This window comes from Microchirus variegatus (genome assembly GCF_963457635.1).
Source record: "Microchirus variegatus genome assembly, chromosome: 8".
Classification (NCBI taxonomy): Eukaryota; Metazoa; Chordata; class Actinopteri; order Pleuronectiformes; family Soleidae; genus Microchirus; species Microchirus variegatus.
The window spans coordinates 17,356,989-17,374,645 of NC_139809.1; the positions used below are offsets into that span (position 1 = coordinate 17,356,989).

The following is a 17,657-nucleotide window of genomic DNA, read 5'->3' on the forward strand; positions in this document are numbered from 1 at the left end:
CTAGATTATTACAGATGTATCTCAGTCTTAATGCTCTTGCTGCTTAAGTTGGACTTCACTTCATCTTTGGGGACACTGACGCTGCTGTACTGAACCTGAGTTTAAAACAAAAAGTAAGTCAGACGTCTTCGGATCAACATAAACATCCCCAAACTTGTCAGACTTTTTTATTTTTCTTCCGCGTCACTCCTGTGCTTTTAGTGTGCAACCGGCCCAATCTGCTCAAGACTCATCAATATTTATTCCCAAAGTGCTTTAGTACAAGTAGGAGGAATAAAACCTACTAAATTTTAAGTTTGGGTTGTAAAAATGGGCAAAGCTTTGGACCAGCAGCAGCAACAACAACAACAGAACAGTCGCCTCACTGATTGTATCGTTGATTTGTGGATTATTGTTGAAGTTCAGGCTTAACAAAGTGTGTTTATCAGAGGATTGGCCGAAAACAAGGCTAATGACTGCTATAAACAGTGACGCCACGGCTCATAAAACCACAACAATTAGCCCGAGAGTGTTTGGTGTGAAGTGATTTCTGGATTTAACAAAGGAAACCATTTAACGACTGAAAGATTCTGCGGTGCGAGGCAAACGAGAAGGAGCTGAAGCACAAGATAAGGACATGAAGCTAGAAAACAAACACAAGGTAAGACTGCGGCGCTGTTAAATACAGGCAGAGGAGACGACAGGAAGTAAAAACAACTCCGTAACTTCAAAGTAAAACAGGAAATTACCCTTACCCTTCACAAAATACATTTTAAAATGTTTGGTTTGGTGTTCCAACTTTCTACGATGCAAATGTCAAGTGTCTGAAATAGTGAGCGATATCAAACTTAGAAAGCCCCTCTCAAAAATGTCTCGACCAGACGAGAAGAAAACACTTCAACCTGCTCCTGTTTCTGACCAAATAGATTCAGTGCAGAGCGGGATACTGTAATCTGGAAAATCTGGCAACCTTGCTAATGCTAATTGTCGCTAATCTACAGATTTCTGGTTGTCAGCACCAACTCTCTGATGAAGTGATGGAGCTTCTTGAGTGAAATTACGAGACATCTTCAAGGTTGAAATGAAGTGATGTGGACGCCTGGAGGCGGGACTCTCCATCCACCTCCAACAGCCTGGAAAAGCTGTGATTAAAAAACAAGCGGTAGCTAATAGCCTCTCTTTCTGTGTCTCGTCTTCTTCGTCACCCTCCCCCACAGAATATCCTCGCCAAAGTCAGTGAAGCATGAAAACATGAATGAATTCTGGTTCTCCAACAGAAGTCCTTGGAGCCTGAACGTTCTCCACAGTGTCTGAGCTGTTTCCTAGGGACAGTAGTTCTTCTGGACTGAGCTCTCAGATGTTGCTCCTGGAATCAGTGTGAGGGGTAACAGCTTCTAAAGCTCTTATGGGACCACAGTTGTCTTTCCTCCTCACATCTTCTCTAGCTCTTCTTCTTCTAGATGATGCTGTCGCTGGGGACTGCCAACATCTATCAACGTGGCCTTTTTCTCCCAGGATCTTAATGTATTATACACACACATATATATATGTTTATATGTATAATGGATTCAACAAGATTTCCCCTGTTGTCTGGTGGTTAAAAGTTTCACAAAGCAATGGAGAACGGGAACACGACTCTCTAGGCGCGAGAGAGAGAGCTAGCCGAGGCGTCAGCGAGACTATTAAGCAGCAGTGGTGTGGAGTCGGAGTGATGTTTGGGGATGATGTTCTGTCAGAGGCTTCGCCGCGACGGCAGGACATTTCAGTTTTAGAGAGAGCACAGAGGCAGCAGGAGGGAGCTTTAATGGCGCTCGCTTCCAACGACGAGGCCACGATAGACAAAAAACAACAGAGACGGAACGCTGGCAGGACTTTGGTCCGTATCAGTCATTTTCACTGAAACCACAGACCATTAAAGAATCTGGGCTGTGTTATTTTGTTTTTAAATGACAGAGCATTAGTAAAGACAAAGTACATATACACAGCAAAGCACCTTCAGGCTGCATACGCTGCCAATTTGTCCAAGTAATTTATCCCCGCAGAGCTGAGAGGCAGTTTACAGAAAGCTGCTGTAAAAGCTCCTCTGAAGAGAGAGGTGTGTGATGTTTCTGCTTCCGTGAGGAGTGCTCAGAGTGACACACACACACACACACACACACACACACACACACACACACACACACACACACACACACACACACACACACACACACACACACACGAGACCATGTAAACATACAAATAATGTTTCAAGACAGACGGAGCTGCGTTGCCACAGGCTGTGATTTTTGTTCCGTCGAGACGTTTATCTGTGTGGTTGTGTTTTCTCCGTTTGCTCCGCCTCCTTCGCACAAATCCGAACACAAGCAGCTTGGAGTCCCCCCCCCCCCCCCCCCCCCCCCCCCCCCCCGCTAAGACCTGGTGTCACAATCCACTCAGAGTCACTGGATCAGATCAGATTCAGCAGTGCTGTCGCTAAATGCTGATGATGAGATTTTAAACATGTCCTTTGCTAAATTTTGGAGATTAACGCGTTTGTTTTCAGGATTGTTAACTCTTTTTAACTGATCAGCAGTTGGGCATCGTTCGATTTGATTCTTGTGCCTCTCTGCGTGACGGCACTCTGACGACGTCACACATTTACCTGGTTATGACGTCACGAGTCGAGCTATTGGAAACACGCTCTATGTTACTGAAGTCACTACAATAATAATAACTAGAACATTCTGAGACGAAATATTGATGGTGCCTGCTTCTTGCTTTCGATTTGGGTGGATTGAACCTTTAAAAACTTGATGTATTTAGACTAAAAAGTGTTTTTCAACAGAGTGAGTTGCAGATACACGTTTATCGATTGTGCATCAGGGCAAATGGATAATTTCCTGAATTTGAAAAATTCATATAAATTATTCTTTAACAGTTTTGCAAATATTTTCATTGGATCCTTGTTCAGGGCAATGCCGACTATTATGATGGTAAATTTCAAGTCATTCCGAGATACTTTTTGTTTTTTTGAAGAAAGTCACCTTACTGTCAAAGTGCATCAGGGCAAATGGATAATTTCCTGAATTTCAAAAAATCATAAAAATTATTCCTTAAGAGGTTTGCAAACATTTTCAATGCATCCGTGTTCACGGTGATGCCGACTATTATTAGAGAAAAATTCAAGTCTTTTCAAGATAGTTTTTGTTTTTTTGAAGGAAGTCATCTCGCTGTCAAAGTGCATCAGGGCAAATGGATCATTTCCTCAATTTCAAAAATTCATATAAATTATTCCTTTAGAGGTTTGCAAATATTTTCAATGGATCCTTGTTCAGGGTCATGCTGACTATTATTATAGAACATTTCAAGTCATTTCAAGATACTTTATTTATTTATTTATTTATTTTAAATCACCTCAAAATTCACAATCGACGTCAGATACAGTTAACAGGTTTGTTCTCTCCGCTCAAAGCAGACGTGTAGGTGTCGGCGCTGCCGCTTCATTTGAATACACTCCCACACACGTTTCGCTCTCAGCTGTTTATCTCGCTTGTTCCCCAATTTCACACATCGCTAAGGATAGCGCAGTCAACCGGGGATAGACCACCAAATTCATCTGAAGACATCTAGAGTAGAAGCTCCAGCTCAGTGTTTACTCCGCCTTAGAGGAAAACTACTCTTAAATTAATTGATGTTTTTTTGTTTTGTTGTTTTAAGGTTCTTCAGGCAAATTTCTGTCTCCAAAAATAATTTTGCATGAGAAAAATTTGGGATTTTTAGTTGTGTCTCACAACTGCAAAGGGTCAAGGTTTGGTTTTTACAGTTTAGAACGTCTGCTCCTGGTCTGTTTTCTGCCTCCAAGTCTTTTTCCTCTCCTCTCTTTAGGGAAATGCTGCTCCAGTTTCACCATCTCATCTAATTGAAAACACAATTTCCTCTGTGTGTGTGCGTTTGTGTTTGTGTTTCTGTGTGCGCGCGCGCGTTTGTGCGTTTGTGTGTCTGACTTAAAATCAATTACAGTGACCAGGTTATTACCGATCTCGTTTTATTTATGAAGTCAGAAACAAAACATCATAAAATACATTTAGAAAGATTCTAAAGATTATATCCACTTAAAATTGGATTAAATCTGACCATTTTTATAAATTTTTTAAATTTACAGTTCTTTTATTTTCTCTGAAGGAAGTGACCGTGACCTCGTCTTTAAAGAAATAAATATGGAAACCACGAAGCACGTCAGGTAATTTATTTCCATACAACTATTAAAAGATGTCGCCTACCTCATCTTTAAAGTAAATATATATATATTCTGATATAAAGTTAGTTCAGGTGTGATTGTGTGACTCATTTCTGTTCCTGCAGGTGCGGCAGGTGTCGCAGTTTTCTCTCCTGTGTCTATTCTTAGACCCAAAATCCAAGAGTCAGGTTTTCTTGGTGTTTGTGCCATGACTGCGTGTCCTCCTGCTGCTGCTGCTGCTGCTGCTGCTGCTGCTGCTGCTGCTGCTGCTGCTGCTGCTCGGAGAAAAACTGGGCCATCACAACATCGGCACTGAGATGATACAGCAGGAGAAGACTTTAAAGAATAGTTCGAGCGGATTCAACACACTCTCTGTCTCTGAGATGACGCCACTTTAAAACCGCAGAAAACCACCCTTCTAATCTAGAGTGGATTTATAATCAGCAGTCTGTCAGACTCAGATTAAAGTGAAAGTGATGGAAAAGATAGAAATAGGCAGCATATACAGCGCCTGTTTTTACTTTGTATCGCCAGCAGGTGGTGCTGTAACAATGGGTAAATGCTGGAGTCAGAATTCTGACTTTAATCTCATAATTCTGACTTTAATCTAAGAATTTTGACTTTTTCCTCTCAGAATTCTGACTTTTTCTATACTCTTAGATTTCTTACTATTTTCCCTCATAATTCTGATTTAATCTCATAATTCTGACTTAAATCTGACTGTTTCTATACTCTCAGAAACTTAGAATTGTGACTTTAATCTCAGAATTCTGACTTTAATCTCAGAATTTTTACTTTTTCCTCACAGAATTCTGACTTTTTCTATACTCAGATTGATCACTTTTTTCCTCATAATTGTGATTTAATCTCAGAACTCTGACTTTAATCGAAGAATTATGACTTTATCCTTTCAGAATTTGGACGTTTTTTATACTCTAAGAATCTAACTTTAATCTCAGAAAAAGTCAGAATTCTGAGATTAAAGTAGCCGCATGTACCGCATCTGTTTTTACTTCCCATCACCAGCAGGCTGCGCTGTAAATATGGGCAAAAATGGGCAAAAGTATTTAGTTTTGCCCATTTAGGACATTTTCTGGACCTTTTATGGTTAAGTTATGGTTAATTAGATTTTAAATGGTTAAGCTCCTCCCATTCCCCTGATTGGCACACATTGACGGAAGAAATGAACGAAAAGTACGGACGAAGAGGCTCCGCCCCTCGTCCGATGTGTATCAGTGTGTTGCGTCATTAAAAACCAGTGAATGAGCAGCTTTTATAACAAACATTAACAGATAAAAGATGAAGCAGCAGAGTCTCCAGGGTGAAGTTAGTGAGAATCCAAACGTCATCACATGAACCTGTCGCTCTCTCAGTGTTTTTAAATGAAATGGATCGTGAGCGTAATCATCACAGAGTCGCTGTGACGCCGCGTTTGAAGCTGAAAGCTTTATTGTTGCTCTCACTCTAATCTCACTCTAATCTCTTATCGCTCTTTCTCTCTCGCAGCAAAACATCATTCAATATTGATCATTGGATTAAAAAAAGAACGACTGCACCTTCATTATTCATGAGCCTCGTTTAGCCGCGACTCTGTCACACCTGAACAGTCTCAGTGTGTGGAACTGTTCACTTAAAACCAAACAACAAATCTGGTTTTATTTCCTTCTAATTATTTTAATCTAATCTGATCTGATCTGATAACATCTGATCTAATCTAGGCTCATGAAATCAAATCTGATCTAATCTAATGTAATTTAATCTAGTCTACCTAATTGGTCTCATAGATTCAAATGTGATCTAATCTAGTTTATTCTAATCTGATCTGTCTAATTTGGTTTCATAGAATCAAATGTGATCTAATCTAGTTGATTCTAATGTGATCTGTCTGATCTGGTTTCATAGAATCAAATCTGATCTAATCTAATGTAATTTAATCAAGTCTACCCAATTGGTCTCATACATTCAAATCTGATCTAATCTAGTTGATTCTAATCTGCTCTAGCTAATCTGGTTTCATAGAATAAAATCTGATCTAATCTAGTTGATTCTAATCTGATCTGTCTGATCTGGTTTCATGGAATCAAATCTGATCTAATCTAATCTAATCTGATTCATCTAATCTAGTCTCATGGGATCAATGGAATCTGAGCTGATCCTAGCTAATCTGGTCTAGTCTTGTCAATCAAACCCTGTAAAGCAGTTTGTTTTGGGTGAAACTGAATCATTATAATCAGTGGATTAAGAAGATTTGTTGACAGAATGGTTCAGTCCCTCCTGTGACGACAGTCACTGAACTGAACTGAACTGGAATACCACTGAACGTTCGGCTCACAGTCGCTAAATACACCAGAGACTCACAATAATAAAAAACTGAATTAATGATGCAAAATAATCTGTGAATATCACATTTAAGTGGCGTGTCGTCTGGATTAAATGCAGTTAAACGTGTGTCACATCACCTCATCACCATCAGAGTCGACGCACAGAGAAACGCCATCATCATCGTCATCTTTCTAACAAAGATCTGCAACACTCAGAGGTGACAGGACATGAATGAATGAATGCAGCCTCTGATTGGCTGAAAGAGCACAGCTGATAGTAATCAGGGATTCTTCTTCTTCTTCTGTGTTTCACAGTGTTTGTCACCTGTATTTACTTCCTGCTGAGGTCAAAGGTCAGAGTAATCACATTATTAGTGCATGTAATTATCTTTTTTTTTTTTTAATTTGTTTATTTGTTCTTCACTGAAAACGTTCAGTAAAGATTATTATAATTTTTCAAGATTAAACAATATTAGAAAAACTGACAGATTGAACAGAGAAGTCTCCAGTTGTGTGATTTTACATTCTTACATCGCCACCTGGTGGACCGACACTGTCAGTATATCAGAAACCATCTTGAAAAAAATTCGAATGAATTATTGTTGTTTTCTTCAACAAAAGTGGATCAAATACAATCCACAATACAATTATCTTTATGCAAATATTTTTTTTTACCATTTGAATAATTAAATAAACTGTTTAATTGTATTTTTCTTTCAAGGCAAACATTAATATATACATGTTTTATTTATATTGTTTTTTGCCTTATTTAAGTGCTTTATTATGTCTCTTTTGAATTGTATTATCTCTTCTAATCTAATCTAGTCTCATGGGATCAAATCAAATCTGATTTAATCTAATCTATCCAATCTGATCTATTGAATCTATTCCCATTGGAATCAAATAAAATCTGATCTAATCTAATCTAATCTAATCTAATCTGATTTTATCTAATCCAATCTAATCTAATCTAATCCAATTTAATCTACTCTGGTTTATCTAATCTGGTCTCATATAATCAAAATAAATCTGATCTAATCTAATCTAATCTACTCTGATTTATCTAATCTGGTCTCATAGAATCAACATAAAACTGATCTGATCTAATCTAATCTAATCTAATCTGAACTAATCTGATCTAATCTAATCTAATCTAATCTAATCTAATCCAATCTAATCTACTCTGATTTATCTAATCTGGTCTCATAGAATCAAATCAAATCTGATCTAGTTTATTCTGATCTAATCTATCTAATCTAGTCTCATGAAATCAAATCAAATCTGATTTAATCTCATCCATCCCATCTGATCTATTGAATGGCTAATCTAATCTAATCTCATCCAATCTAATCTATCTAATCTAGTCTCCTGGAAACAAATCTAATCCGATCCGATCGTGGCTAATCTAGTCCAGTCTAACCTAGTGTAGTCTCGTCTAGCTAATCAATCAATAATCAGACCTGACCGAATTGAGTCAAATCTAATCTGATCCAATCCAACATAATTTGATCAAATCTAGCATAATCTGGTGTGATCCATGTTATTTTTTATCTAATCAATTCAAAGTGACACTGATGACAAATATTGACAGGATTTTCACATTTACATGGTTTTTATTGTAAAGGTGGTTTCTTACAAAATAGTCACATGACACAAAGTCTCAGAAAAATAAAAGTGAAAGAGTGAGAAGAGTGAAATAAAAAATAAAAACATCAACAACTATAATTACAACAGAAACAAACTACAGTATAATCTGCCAGGGATTAAAAAATTACAGATCACAGTCAGGATGTAAAGCGTAACAATAAAAACAATAATGAGAAGAATAAGAATAAAAAGAAAATACGTGGAAGCAAGGTGTGTTTTCAACAAAGGCCTCGGTAACAGTCTAGTTTACGACGAGCTGTCGGCGCCACCTGGTGGTGCGTTCAGGAGCCAGCTGAGGCAGACAGTCGTTTTTTGAAACATCTACAGCCGATAAAACGCGATCAAATCCCGATCCGCACACATGCTAAAGTAGAATCCTGCGGGGGGAAAACAGCCGTCGCAGGTTTTAAAATGCTACATGAGCTGCAACCACAGAGAAACAGCAGCACAGTAAAAAGATGACCAGATTAGATTACAGTAGAAAACATCTCCATTTAAATGCACCACTGTTTTTCTTTTGTTGTTCTTCTTTTAGTTCTTACATACAAGTGTCATTTTATACGTGTTGGTTAGATAGTAGATAATATACAGTTCATCCACACGACTGCAGAGACGTGACTGAGTGAGTCTTGCAAATAAATCTATAGAGTCATGATAAGGCCCTCGCGTCCCCACAGCAGTTCCCTGACCTCACTTTTGAATCCAAAGAAACCTTTTCGACAACTTTATCTCCTTTGAAATGTCTAGCTTAATTACGTAGGGTGCAAATCGCCAAAATGGCCACCAAACGGCCGACTTCCTGTTGAGTTGAGGCCATGGTTACGTTCGACTTTTTTGTTCGTCTTGGTCTATAACATCTTCCCGCCAAATTTTGGGAAATTCTTGCTCATTTACGTAGGGTGCAAATCGCCAAAATGGACACCAAACGGCCGACTTCCTGTTGAGTTGAGACCATGGTTACGGTCGACTTTTTTGCTCGTCTCGGTCTATAACATCTTCCCGCCAAGTTTCGGGAAATTCGGTGGAACTTGAGTCATAGGGCACTTCCTGTTTCGTGGCGAATGATCGAAATTCGCCTAAACGCAGAGGGTTGTCGTGGCCAAGACGCTTCGAGTCAGGATTCTGGGATTAAAGCCATAATTCAGACTTTTTTCCCCCAGATTTCAGACTTAAATTTCAGAATTCATGCTGTTTTTTTTATTTACATGTGGCACTAATACTCTGCCGTAGATGAGTGCAGTAGCAGATATGGCATGTTTTGATGGCTTAAATTAAGTAATTTCCTCACAAAACATTATCAGATTTCGATGAGAATTCCCGGGAAAAGAGCAGGAATCAACAATATTCCATGTTCCCAGGTCACGGTGAAACTTTTGTGTTAATGGAAATTTAAAAAGAAGAAAAACAACTGTCGTTGTTTTGTTTTTGTTGTTTTTTTGCAGGACACAATCACGACTCTCTAAAGTAAATTCAGCCCTGTTCACTAAACGTCTACAATGGCTTCACTAAACAGCGAATTGACCAAACTTTCCAAACCCACCATCATCATCATCATCATCAGCATCCTCACCTTCACCTTCCAACACGATCGAATAAACCAATACTTTCATATTCTAAATGTATTCAAGCCTCCGCTCCTCTGTGGCTCAGTAGTGCCCCCTAGCAGGGATGAACGTTACAGGCACGGATCTCCTTCCTCTCCTTACAGCTGGACGCCGGACTTCCCTTCGACCGCTTCCTCACCGTCATGAAATGCTCCTGGACCCCCCCGCCGCACGGTTTGGAACAGTCCGACCAGCTGCTCCACGGATGCATCCTGCAGCCTGGAATGGAAGAAAAGTATAAATGTGGAGTTTATTTACTTGTCTATGAGAGGAAACTGAATGTTTTAGGTCTTTAATCTATTCTCATAGAATCAAATCTGATCGAATCTAATCTAATCTAATCTGATCTATCTAATCTGGTCTCATAGAATCTAATAGATTTTGCTCAAATCTAGTTTATTCTAATCAGATTTATCTAATCTAGTCTCATGGAATCAAATCAGATCTGATCTGATCTAACCTAATCTAATTTAATCTATCTAATCTGATCTGGTCTAATAGAATCAAATAAAGTCTAATCTAATCTTGTTTTTTCTAATGTGATCTATCTAGTCTAGTCTAATTGAACCAAATCTGATATAACCTGGTCTATCTAATATAGTCTAATCAAACCTTACCATATTGAGTCAAATCTAATCTGATCCAATCACACTAAATTTAATCTACCCTAGTCTAGTCTGGTCTAATTTGATCCATCCAATCTATTCTCATGGAATTGAGTCAAATCTATTCTAATCTGAATAACACACAAGGAAAAACTGACACGAGTCAGTAAAAAAAACATTTACCTGAAATTTGACACAATTGAATTCAGATTAATTCTTAATCTTAATCTCTCATGAAATGAAGTGGTTATATTTTGTCTTAAGTGGATTTAACAACAATGACGTCACGAACCTTGTTGCTCCTCCAGCGCTGATTCTCTGCCCTGCTTTCCTCGCCGTCTCCTCATTCCTCCATCTCCTCCTCTTCCTCCTCTTCCTCCTCCGTCTCCTCCTCTGTCTCCTCCTCTTCCTCCTCCGTCTCCTCCTCTTCCTCCTCCGTCTCCTCCTCTTCCTCCTCTGTCCCCTCCTCTTCCCCTTCCTCCTCCATCTCCTCCTCTTCTTTCTCCATCTCCTCCTCTTCCTTCTCCGTCTCCTCCCCTTCCTCCTCCTCCTCCTCTCTCCTCCTTGCCTTTCGTGCGGCACTTCCTGATCTTGCACTTCTTCCTCTGGATGGTCTCAGGACAGGCTCCGCCTTCGAACTGCGGCTCCAGCTTGACCATGCGGGTCCGGATGGTGTGACCTTTACCGCAGGACTTGTTGCACTCGGACCAGTCGGACCAGTCGGAGACCATGCAGTCGACGGCTGCGCGGAGAGAGAAAACGGATAATCTGTAATATACGCTAATCTGGAATAGTCTACCTTACTTTTGTCATAAAAATGGGATTCAAGCAAGAGTACAAAGTTGTTTTAAATACTTCTGAAAATGAAGATTATGTTTTCATCGGTTTCCATGTTTTAGTCCATTTGTTGATTAGTTAGGATTAGGATTATGAAGATATATTTCATGAAACAAATTAACCCACAAGTCGTCTTATCCTCCTATGTGATTCTGAAGTTTACTCACAGAGTCACTGTGTGTTGTTTTCACTATTGACTGCCACGTTTTGACCACTAGATGGTGCTGATTACCTCCTTTTTGATTGGTGGTGGATGAACAGCTGATGTCAATCAAAGAGTTTTGTTTTTATGTGTATGTGTGAGTGAGTAAATGTTGAATTTTGAAGAATTAACAGATAATCTAATGTGATAGTAAGAAGTACGTTTCTAACTGGTGTGAGATGAGATTAACCCTTAGTTTTCAGGTGCACCCATGATAATTCGCCATGGGAATAATACACAACTCCATCCTGATTTATTATATATCGCAGTTTTAGTTGTTATATAAAGTAGTAATAATTGTGCTGAAATCACAAAAATAGAGCATTTTTTCTTTTGTTTCTTACGGAATTAATTTTCACTGATTTATCATGCTGCACCAGGCAGGCAGCGGCTCATCAGCAAAAAAAAAGTATCTCAGAATGACTTGAAATTTACCATCATAATAGTCAGCATCGCCCTGAACAAGGATCCGTTGAAAATATTTGCAAACCTCTTAAGGAATATTTTTAATTCATTTTTGAAATTCAGGAAATCATCCATTTGCCCTGATGCAGTTTGAGAGTGAGCTGACTTTCTTAAAAAAAAATGCGTAAGCCACATTTGCGTTGTGCTTAATGAGGTTGCACAATGTTTGTATTATTTTAGCCTTTACGTTCCTTGTCATGCTTTGCCATAACTGAAAAATCTTCTTCAGCTCCCACTATAGGAATACATACTTTCTACGGGCACTGCACTAGTATTGTGTAATAATTGTTAATATATAATATTAACAATTATAATTGTTGTATTTAAGGTCTTCTTTCTCTAACTCTGTGCCCCATCATTTCCTTTCACCACAACCTGTCTTGGCAGATATGCTACACATTTTTGAGTCTGGTTCAAAGTCATATTTGTTTCTCTTTCTCTTCTTCTATTCTCTCGATAGTACAGTATTGTCAAGGTTTCTGCCTTATTATGTAAAGTTTAGATTTCTCCAACTGTATTTTATCAGTATTTGTTCTTTACTTTAATATCTTTAATGATGAAAGTGGACTTTTTTTGTACTCACGACACTCGGGCAGCATGCACTTCTCCGTCTGCTCCAGCTCCTCGGTGCACTCCGCCGGATCGGACTTCAACATCCGCTGACGCGTACGAATGCCGCGACCGCACGTCACGCTGCACACGCTCCAGTCTGACCACGGAGACAGCATGCAAGGGATGGTGTCTGCACACACACACACACACGGGAACAAAACTGTTAATGCATGGACGATTTAATTACCAGTGAATACACGAACGACTGACGACGACTCACGGCATTCCGGCATCATGCACTTCTCCACCTCCGCCACCTCTGTTTTACACATGGATCCGTCGATGGGCGGCATCTTCACCATGCGCTCGCGTCTCCTCATGCCGAGTCCACAGGTGACGCTGCAGGGATCCCACTCCGTCCACTCCGTCACCACACAGCTGCTGGGAGCTGTGGGGGAAGTGAGGGGGGAACGTCAGGACGTCAACGTTTAGGGACGGTGGGGGTTCAGTTCGGCGTTTAAAAAAGAGACACAGAAGAAAGATGAGGAACTCACAGCATTCATCGTTGACGACGCACTTCTCCGTCTCCTCGGTCTGCAGCTGGCAGAGTGATCCGTCCTCTGGATACTGTTTGACATATCGCTCCCTGGACCTCATGCCCATCCCACAGGACACGCTGCACGCCGACCAGCTGATCCACTCTGACATCATACACGTGGAAGGTTCTGTTCGCCAGGAAGAGAGAGAAGGTACGACAGGGTCAGCTTAGGAAAAACACGACGGTTTTTAGTCAGAGGTGGAAAGAGTTACTGATATTATAATATTCTTCTCAAGTAAAAGTACCGCTATTCTGATGAGATTTTACTTCAGTAAAAGTAAAAGTACTGGTCTAAAAATGTGCTCAAGTTAAAGTAAAAAAGTAGCTTGTTTAAAATTTACAGGTGAATGAATGTTGAGGACAGGTGAATCATGAGGACAGGTAAATGAATGATGAGGACAGTTGAATGATGAGGACAGGTGAATGATGAGGACAGGTGAATGAGGAGGACAGGTGAATGATGAGGACAGGTGAATGAGGAGGACAGGTAAATGAATGATGAGGACAGGTAAATGAATGATGAGGACAGTTGAATGATGAGGACAGGTGAATGATGAGGACAGTTGAATGATGAGGACAGGTGAATGAGGAGGACAGGTAAATGAATGATGAGGACAGTTGAATGATGAGGACAGGTGAATGATGAGGACAGGTGAATGAGGAGGACAGGTGAATGAGGAGGACAGGTAAATGAATGATGAGGACAGGTAAATGAATGATGAGGACAGTTGAATGATGAGGACAGGTGAATGATGAGGACAGTTGAATGATGAGGACAGGTGAATGAATGATGAGGACAGGTAAATGAATGATGAGGACAGTTGAATGATGAGGACAGGTAAATGAATGATGAGGACAGTTGAATGATGAGGACAGGTGAATGATGAGGACAGGTGAATGATGAGGACAGGTGAATGAGGAGGATAGGTGAATGATGAGGACAGGTGAATGAATGATGAGGACAGGTGAATGAATGATGAGGACAGGTGAATGATGAGGACAAGTGAATGAAGAGGACAGGTGAATGAATGATGAGGACAGGTGAATGAGGAGGACAGGTGACTGATGAGGACCTGTAAATGATGAGGACAGGTAAATAAATGATAAGGACAGGTAAATGAATGATGAGGACAGTTGAATGATGAGGACAGGTGAATGATGAGGACAGGTGAATGAGGAGGACAGGTGAATGATGAGGACAGGTGAATGAATGATGAGGACACATAAATGAATGATGAGGACAGGTGAATGATGAGGACAAGTGAATGAAGAGGACAGGTGAATGATGAGGACAGGTGAATGAGGAGGACAGGTGAATGATGAGGACAGGTGAATGAATGATGAGGACAGGTGAATGAGGAGGACAGGTGACTGATGAGGACCTGTAAATGATGAGGACAGGTAAATAAATGATGAGGACAGGTGAATGATGAGGACAGACGAATGATGAGGACAGACGAATGATGAGGACAGACAGGTGAGTGATGATGACAGGTGAATGAAGAGGACGGGTTAATGGTGTGGACAGGTGAATGAAGAGGACGAGTGAATGATTGACAACGACAGGTGAATGGTGTGGACAGGTGAATGATGCGGACAGGTGAATGTTGAGGATAGACAGGTGAATAATGACGACAGGTGAATGAAGAGGACGGGTGAATGAATGATGAGGACGGGTGAATGAATGATGAGGACGGGTGAATGAATGATGAGGACAGGTGAATGAATGATGAGGACAGTACCCATGTTGACTTATACATTACATGTTTACATATTTTATTTTGTCAGCACTTTAATTTGTAAAGTTGTGCCTTTAATTAAAAATAATTCACGTGAGATTTGTGTACTTACATTTTAGTACTTTTGCTTGAGTACATGTTTAGACGCAGTACTTTTGCTGGTAAATTTGATCAAAAATTTTACTTTTACTTCCGAACTTAAACACTGAGGAAAACTGAACAGTTACAAAGTGTGCGGAAAAACACTTGACTGACTCATACTGTGACTGTGAGATGCTAAAGCTCAGTGAGAGCTAACAGTGCTACAATACACCAGTGACTCTGAACTGTCATTTTAACTTCCACTTCCTCTTTGATTAGCAGAGTCTGTGAAGAAGAACCAAACCAAACGAGAACAAACTGAACAACAAGGACTTCAAGAAACACTGAAGTCGTTTTTAAAAAGACCTCTGAACAGTGTTTCCTCTCTGACTTTCCAGACGAGAGCAGCGTTGTTCACCGACCGCGGCCAAATAAAGCAGAACTAAGTGAGTCATTAATAAAAGACACCCAGGTAACTCTGGCTGTGGACGAGCGTCCCCCAGAGAACCAAACGCCTTTCCCCGGGAATATTAATCACCACTGGCCTCCAGCTCCTCATCCCCGGCCCCGCTGTGAACTACGTAATTATCAATCTCCCGCTGCGCGCTAACGGAGCGCTAAATGGAAACAAAGGAGAGGTGCTTAGGAGCGGAATGCTACGCGTGTAGCTGTGTGCTAATCAATAACAGCAGCAGTGAACGATGTGTGTGTGAGAAGCTTCAGCCTCGATGCTTCCTCTTCTCTAACGACTGGTTGACGTCCTTGGGAAGCGAGGACGGACAAGAGGAGACGCGGTGTTTGTTGCAAACGCTGACAAACTCCAGAGTAAGTTAGCGTCTGTGGTTGTGAACAGAGATCAGAAAGCTAAGTTAAACACTAAGTTTGCGCCAAAAACATCTGTGACCAGGTTTGATGTGAACATCTTTGTTTAACCCTTTAGAACATGGGTGTCCAACTCATTTTCTCATGTGTACTTGAGTGCTAACGGGCACTAGCATCCCTTAATGTGCGGTTATTAATTTTACCACAGTGAAAGCGTGGGCCTGTGAAAACAGCTTTGAAAAGGTCATTAAACATAAATAAAAAAGAGGCCGTGGCATTTAAAAGAAGTGTTGGTTTTCTTTCATGAGACCTAGCATAGCAGGTAATATATCCATATATATATGTATATAACAGACGTTAGCGCATGGTGCATTTCCATGACGACTGACCGGAAAAAGAATCTTTACGTTTACATGCCGCTGCTCCAGAATCCAGGCACCGTTTACCAGTTAGCTCCGTTAGCTCCTTTAGCACTGTTAGCGCGCCTACAGTCGAGCTGGGGCGGTTTGTTTACGAAACGAAAAGAGCAGCGCTACAAATAACCAGCGTACCTGTGTACTGCGTATGTGTGCCTCTGTTTTTAAAGTTTAGCGTTACTTTAGAGACTCATTTTAACAATCGGGAGTCACGTAAACATGACATCTCGCGCGTCTTTTTCTGGACAGTCGTCATGGAAACGCGCCATACTTTAACGTGCGTTAACGTTGGCCCAGCACTGATATATATGTTAATTCTAATTCGCAAATGAGTTATTTATCTTGACAGATAATTGGATCTCAGAGGACGTTGAAATAAAAACACTTTCCGTCAAAGATAATCCTGGTTTTCAAAAAACGTCCCAGAGTCTGCGCAGCTAATCCTGCGATAATCTTTTATGCTAGGGCACCTTTTACTCCATGGATTTACAACATTCTGTCATGACACGTTCCCCCCCTCCACCCCCCCACTTCTCCTGTAAATGGCTGAACCATTAACGACGCCACCACGCTGCGAGATGCAAATGAGGCGGCGGCAAACATCAGTTTAAGTCACAGAGAACCACCCACAGTCACTGAGTCTCAGTTAATCCGCTTATTATTTTTCAAGGGGCTCACTGATCCCCACCCCTAAATCTTTGTTAATGGGAAGCAAACGCACCAGATTATAAAACTCTAAAAGGGTGAGAACAGAATTACACTTTAAAGTCATTTTCATATTTAAAGGTAACATTCACTTAAAGAAATAAGGGTTTACTTGTGGTTTTTGGTACTTCCTGAAGTTTTAATCCATCCTTTTATTCTTTTCTTGACACTTGTCACCTGTTTAAGGTTAAAGTTAAAGGTTTTGTTGCATGATGGAGACATTTTTCTGGCTAAAATGAGCCACAAGAGACGGCCTTGGTTGCCGTATCGATTGGCGTTCAACGGCGCGTAAAAAAAAGGTGATTTTCGCCACTTAAGTAAAAGCCTCACCCTCATGAAATCAATGCCACATTAAGTTCTGTGAGATATCTTTAGAATATGTTTCGCTATTAAAAAAACCCCCCCCAAAAACAGCCTTTAATGGAAGTTCACCAGAGGAGTGCTCACTTTGCAATATTCCAGATTTAATCTCTACGCCGCGACCGACTCTGATAACGTTAATGAGGCGATTTGCACAATTTATGTGTGATGAGGTTGGCAGAATCTGGGGGATAATCTCCACACAGAAAAAGCTGCCCGCAGCAAAATGTTAAAATATCAACGTGAGAGATCGACAGACAGTGGAAGGACATTCCTTTTCTTTTCTATCAGATAAAAACTTTGAGCTCTCTTCATTTTAGATGCGCCATTATTTAGTCGTCTTGATGACAACGCAACGTTGCGTTACACAAAATGAGCTCCGACTTCTCGCTTAAGTTATAACTATTGCTGTCAAATGTTAATGGCGGTTTGCGGCGTCAACGTTAACGCACAACACCTTTCAATGACAACTCACCAGAAAAACACTAGCGTGACGTCATGTTTA

The 17,657-nt window shown here is 40.4% G+C and overlaps 1 protein-coding gene across 1 annotated transcript in view; it reads right to left on the bottom strand.

Annotated features, from left to right (window-relative positions):
- Positions 1 to 9,810: 9,810 nt before the first annotated feature.
- The window catches only part of LOC310930779 (spondin-1-like), a gene marked incomplete at its 5' end in the record, with an annotated part of 123,902 nt that continues 116,055 nt past the window's right edge, over positions 9,811 to 17,657 (bottom strand). The window contains 6 exons of the mRNA XM_083893823.1: positions 9,811 to 9,989; positions 10,668 to 10,747; positions 10,913 to 11,117; positions 12,463 to 12,621; positions 12,712 to 12,879; positions 12,986 to 13,156. Of these exons, the coding sequence (XP_083749949.1) occupies positions 9,826 to 9,989; positions 10,668 to 10,747; positions 10,913 to 11,117; positions 12,463 to 12,621; positions 12,712 to 12,879; positions 12,986 to 13,156 (947 nt within the window). The 3' untranslated portion in view covers positions 9,811 to 9,825. The remainder of the gene's footprint in view (positions 9,990 to 10,667; positions 10,748 to 10,912; positions 11,118 to 12,462; positions 12,622 to 12,711; positions 12,880 to 12,985; positions 13,157 to 17,657) is intronic.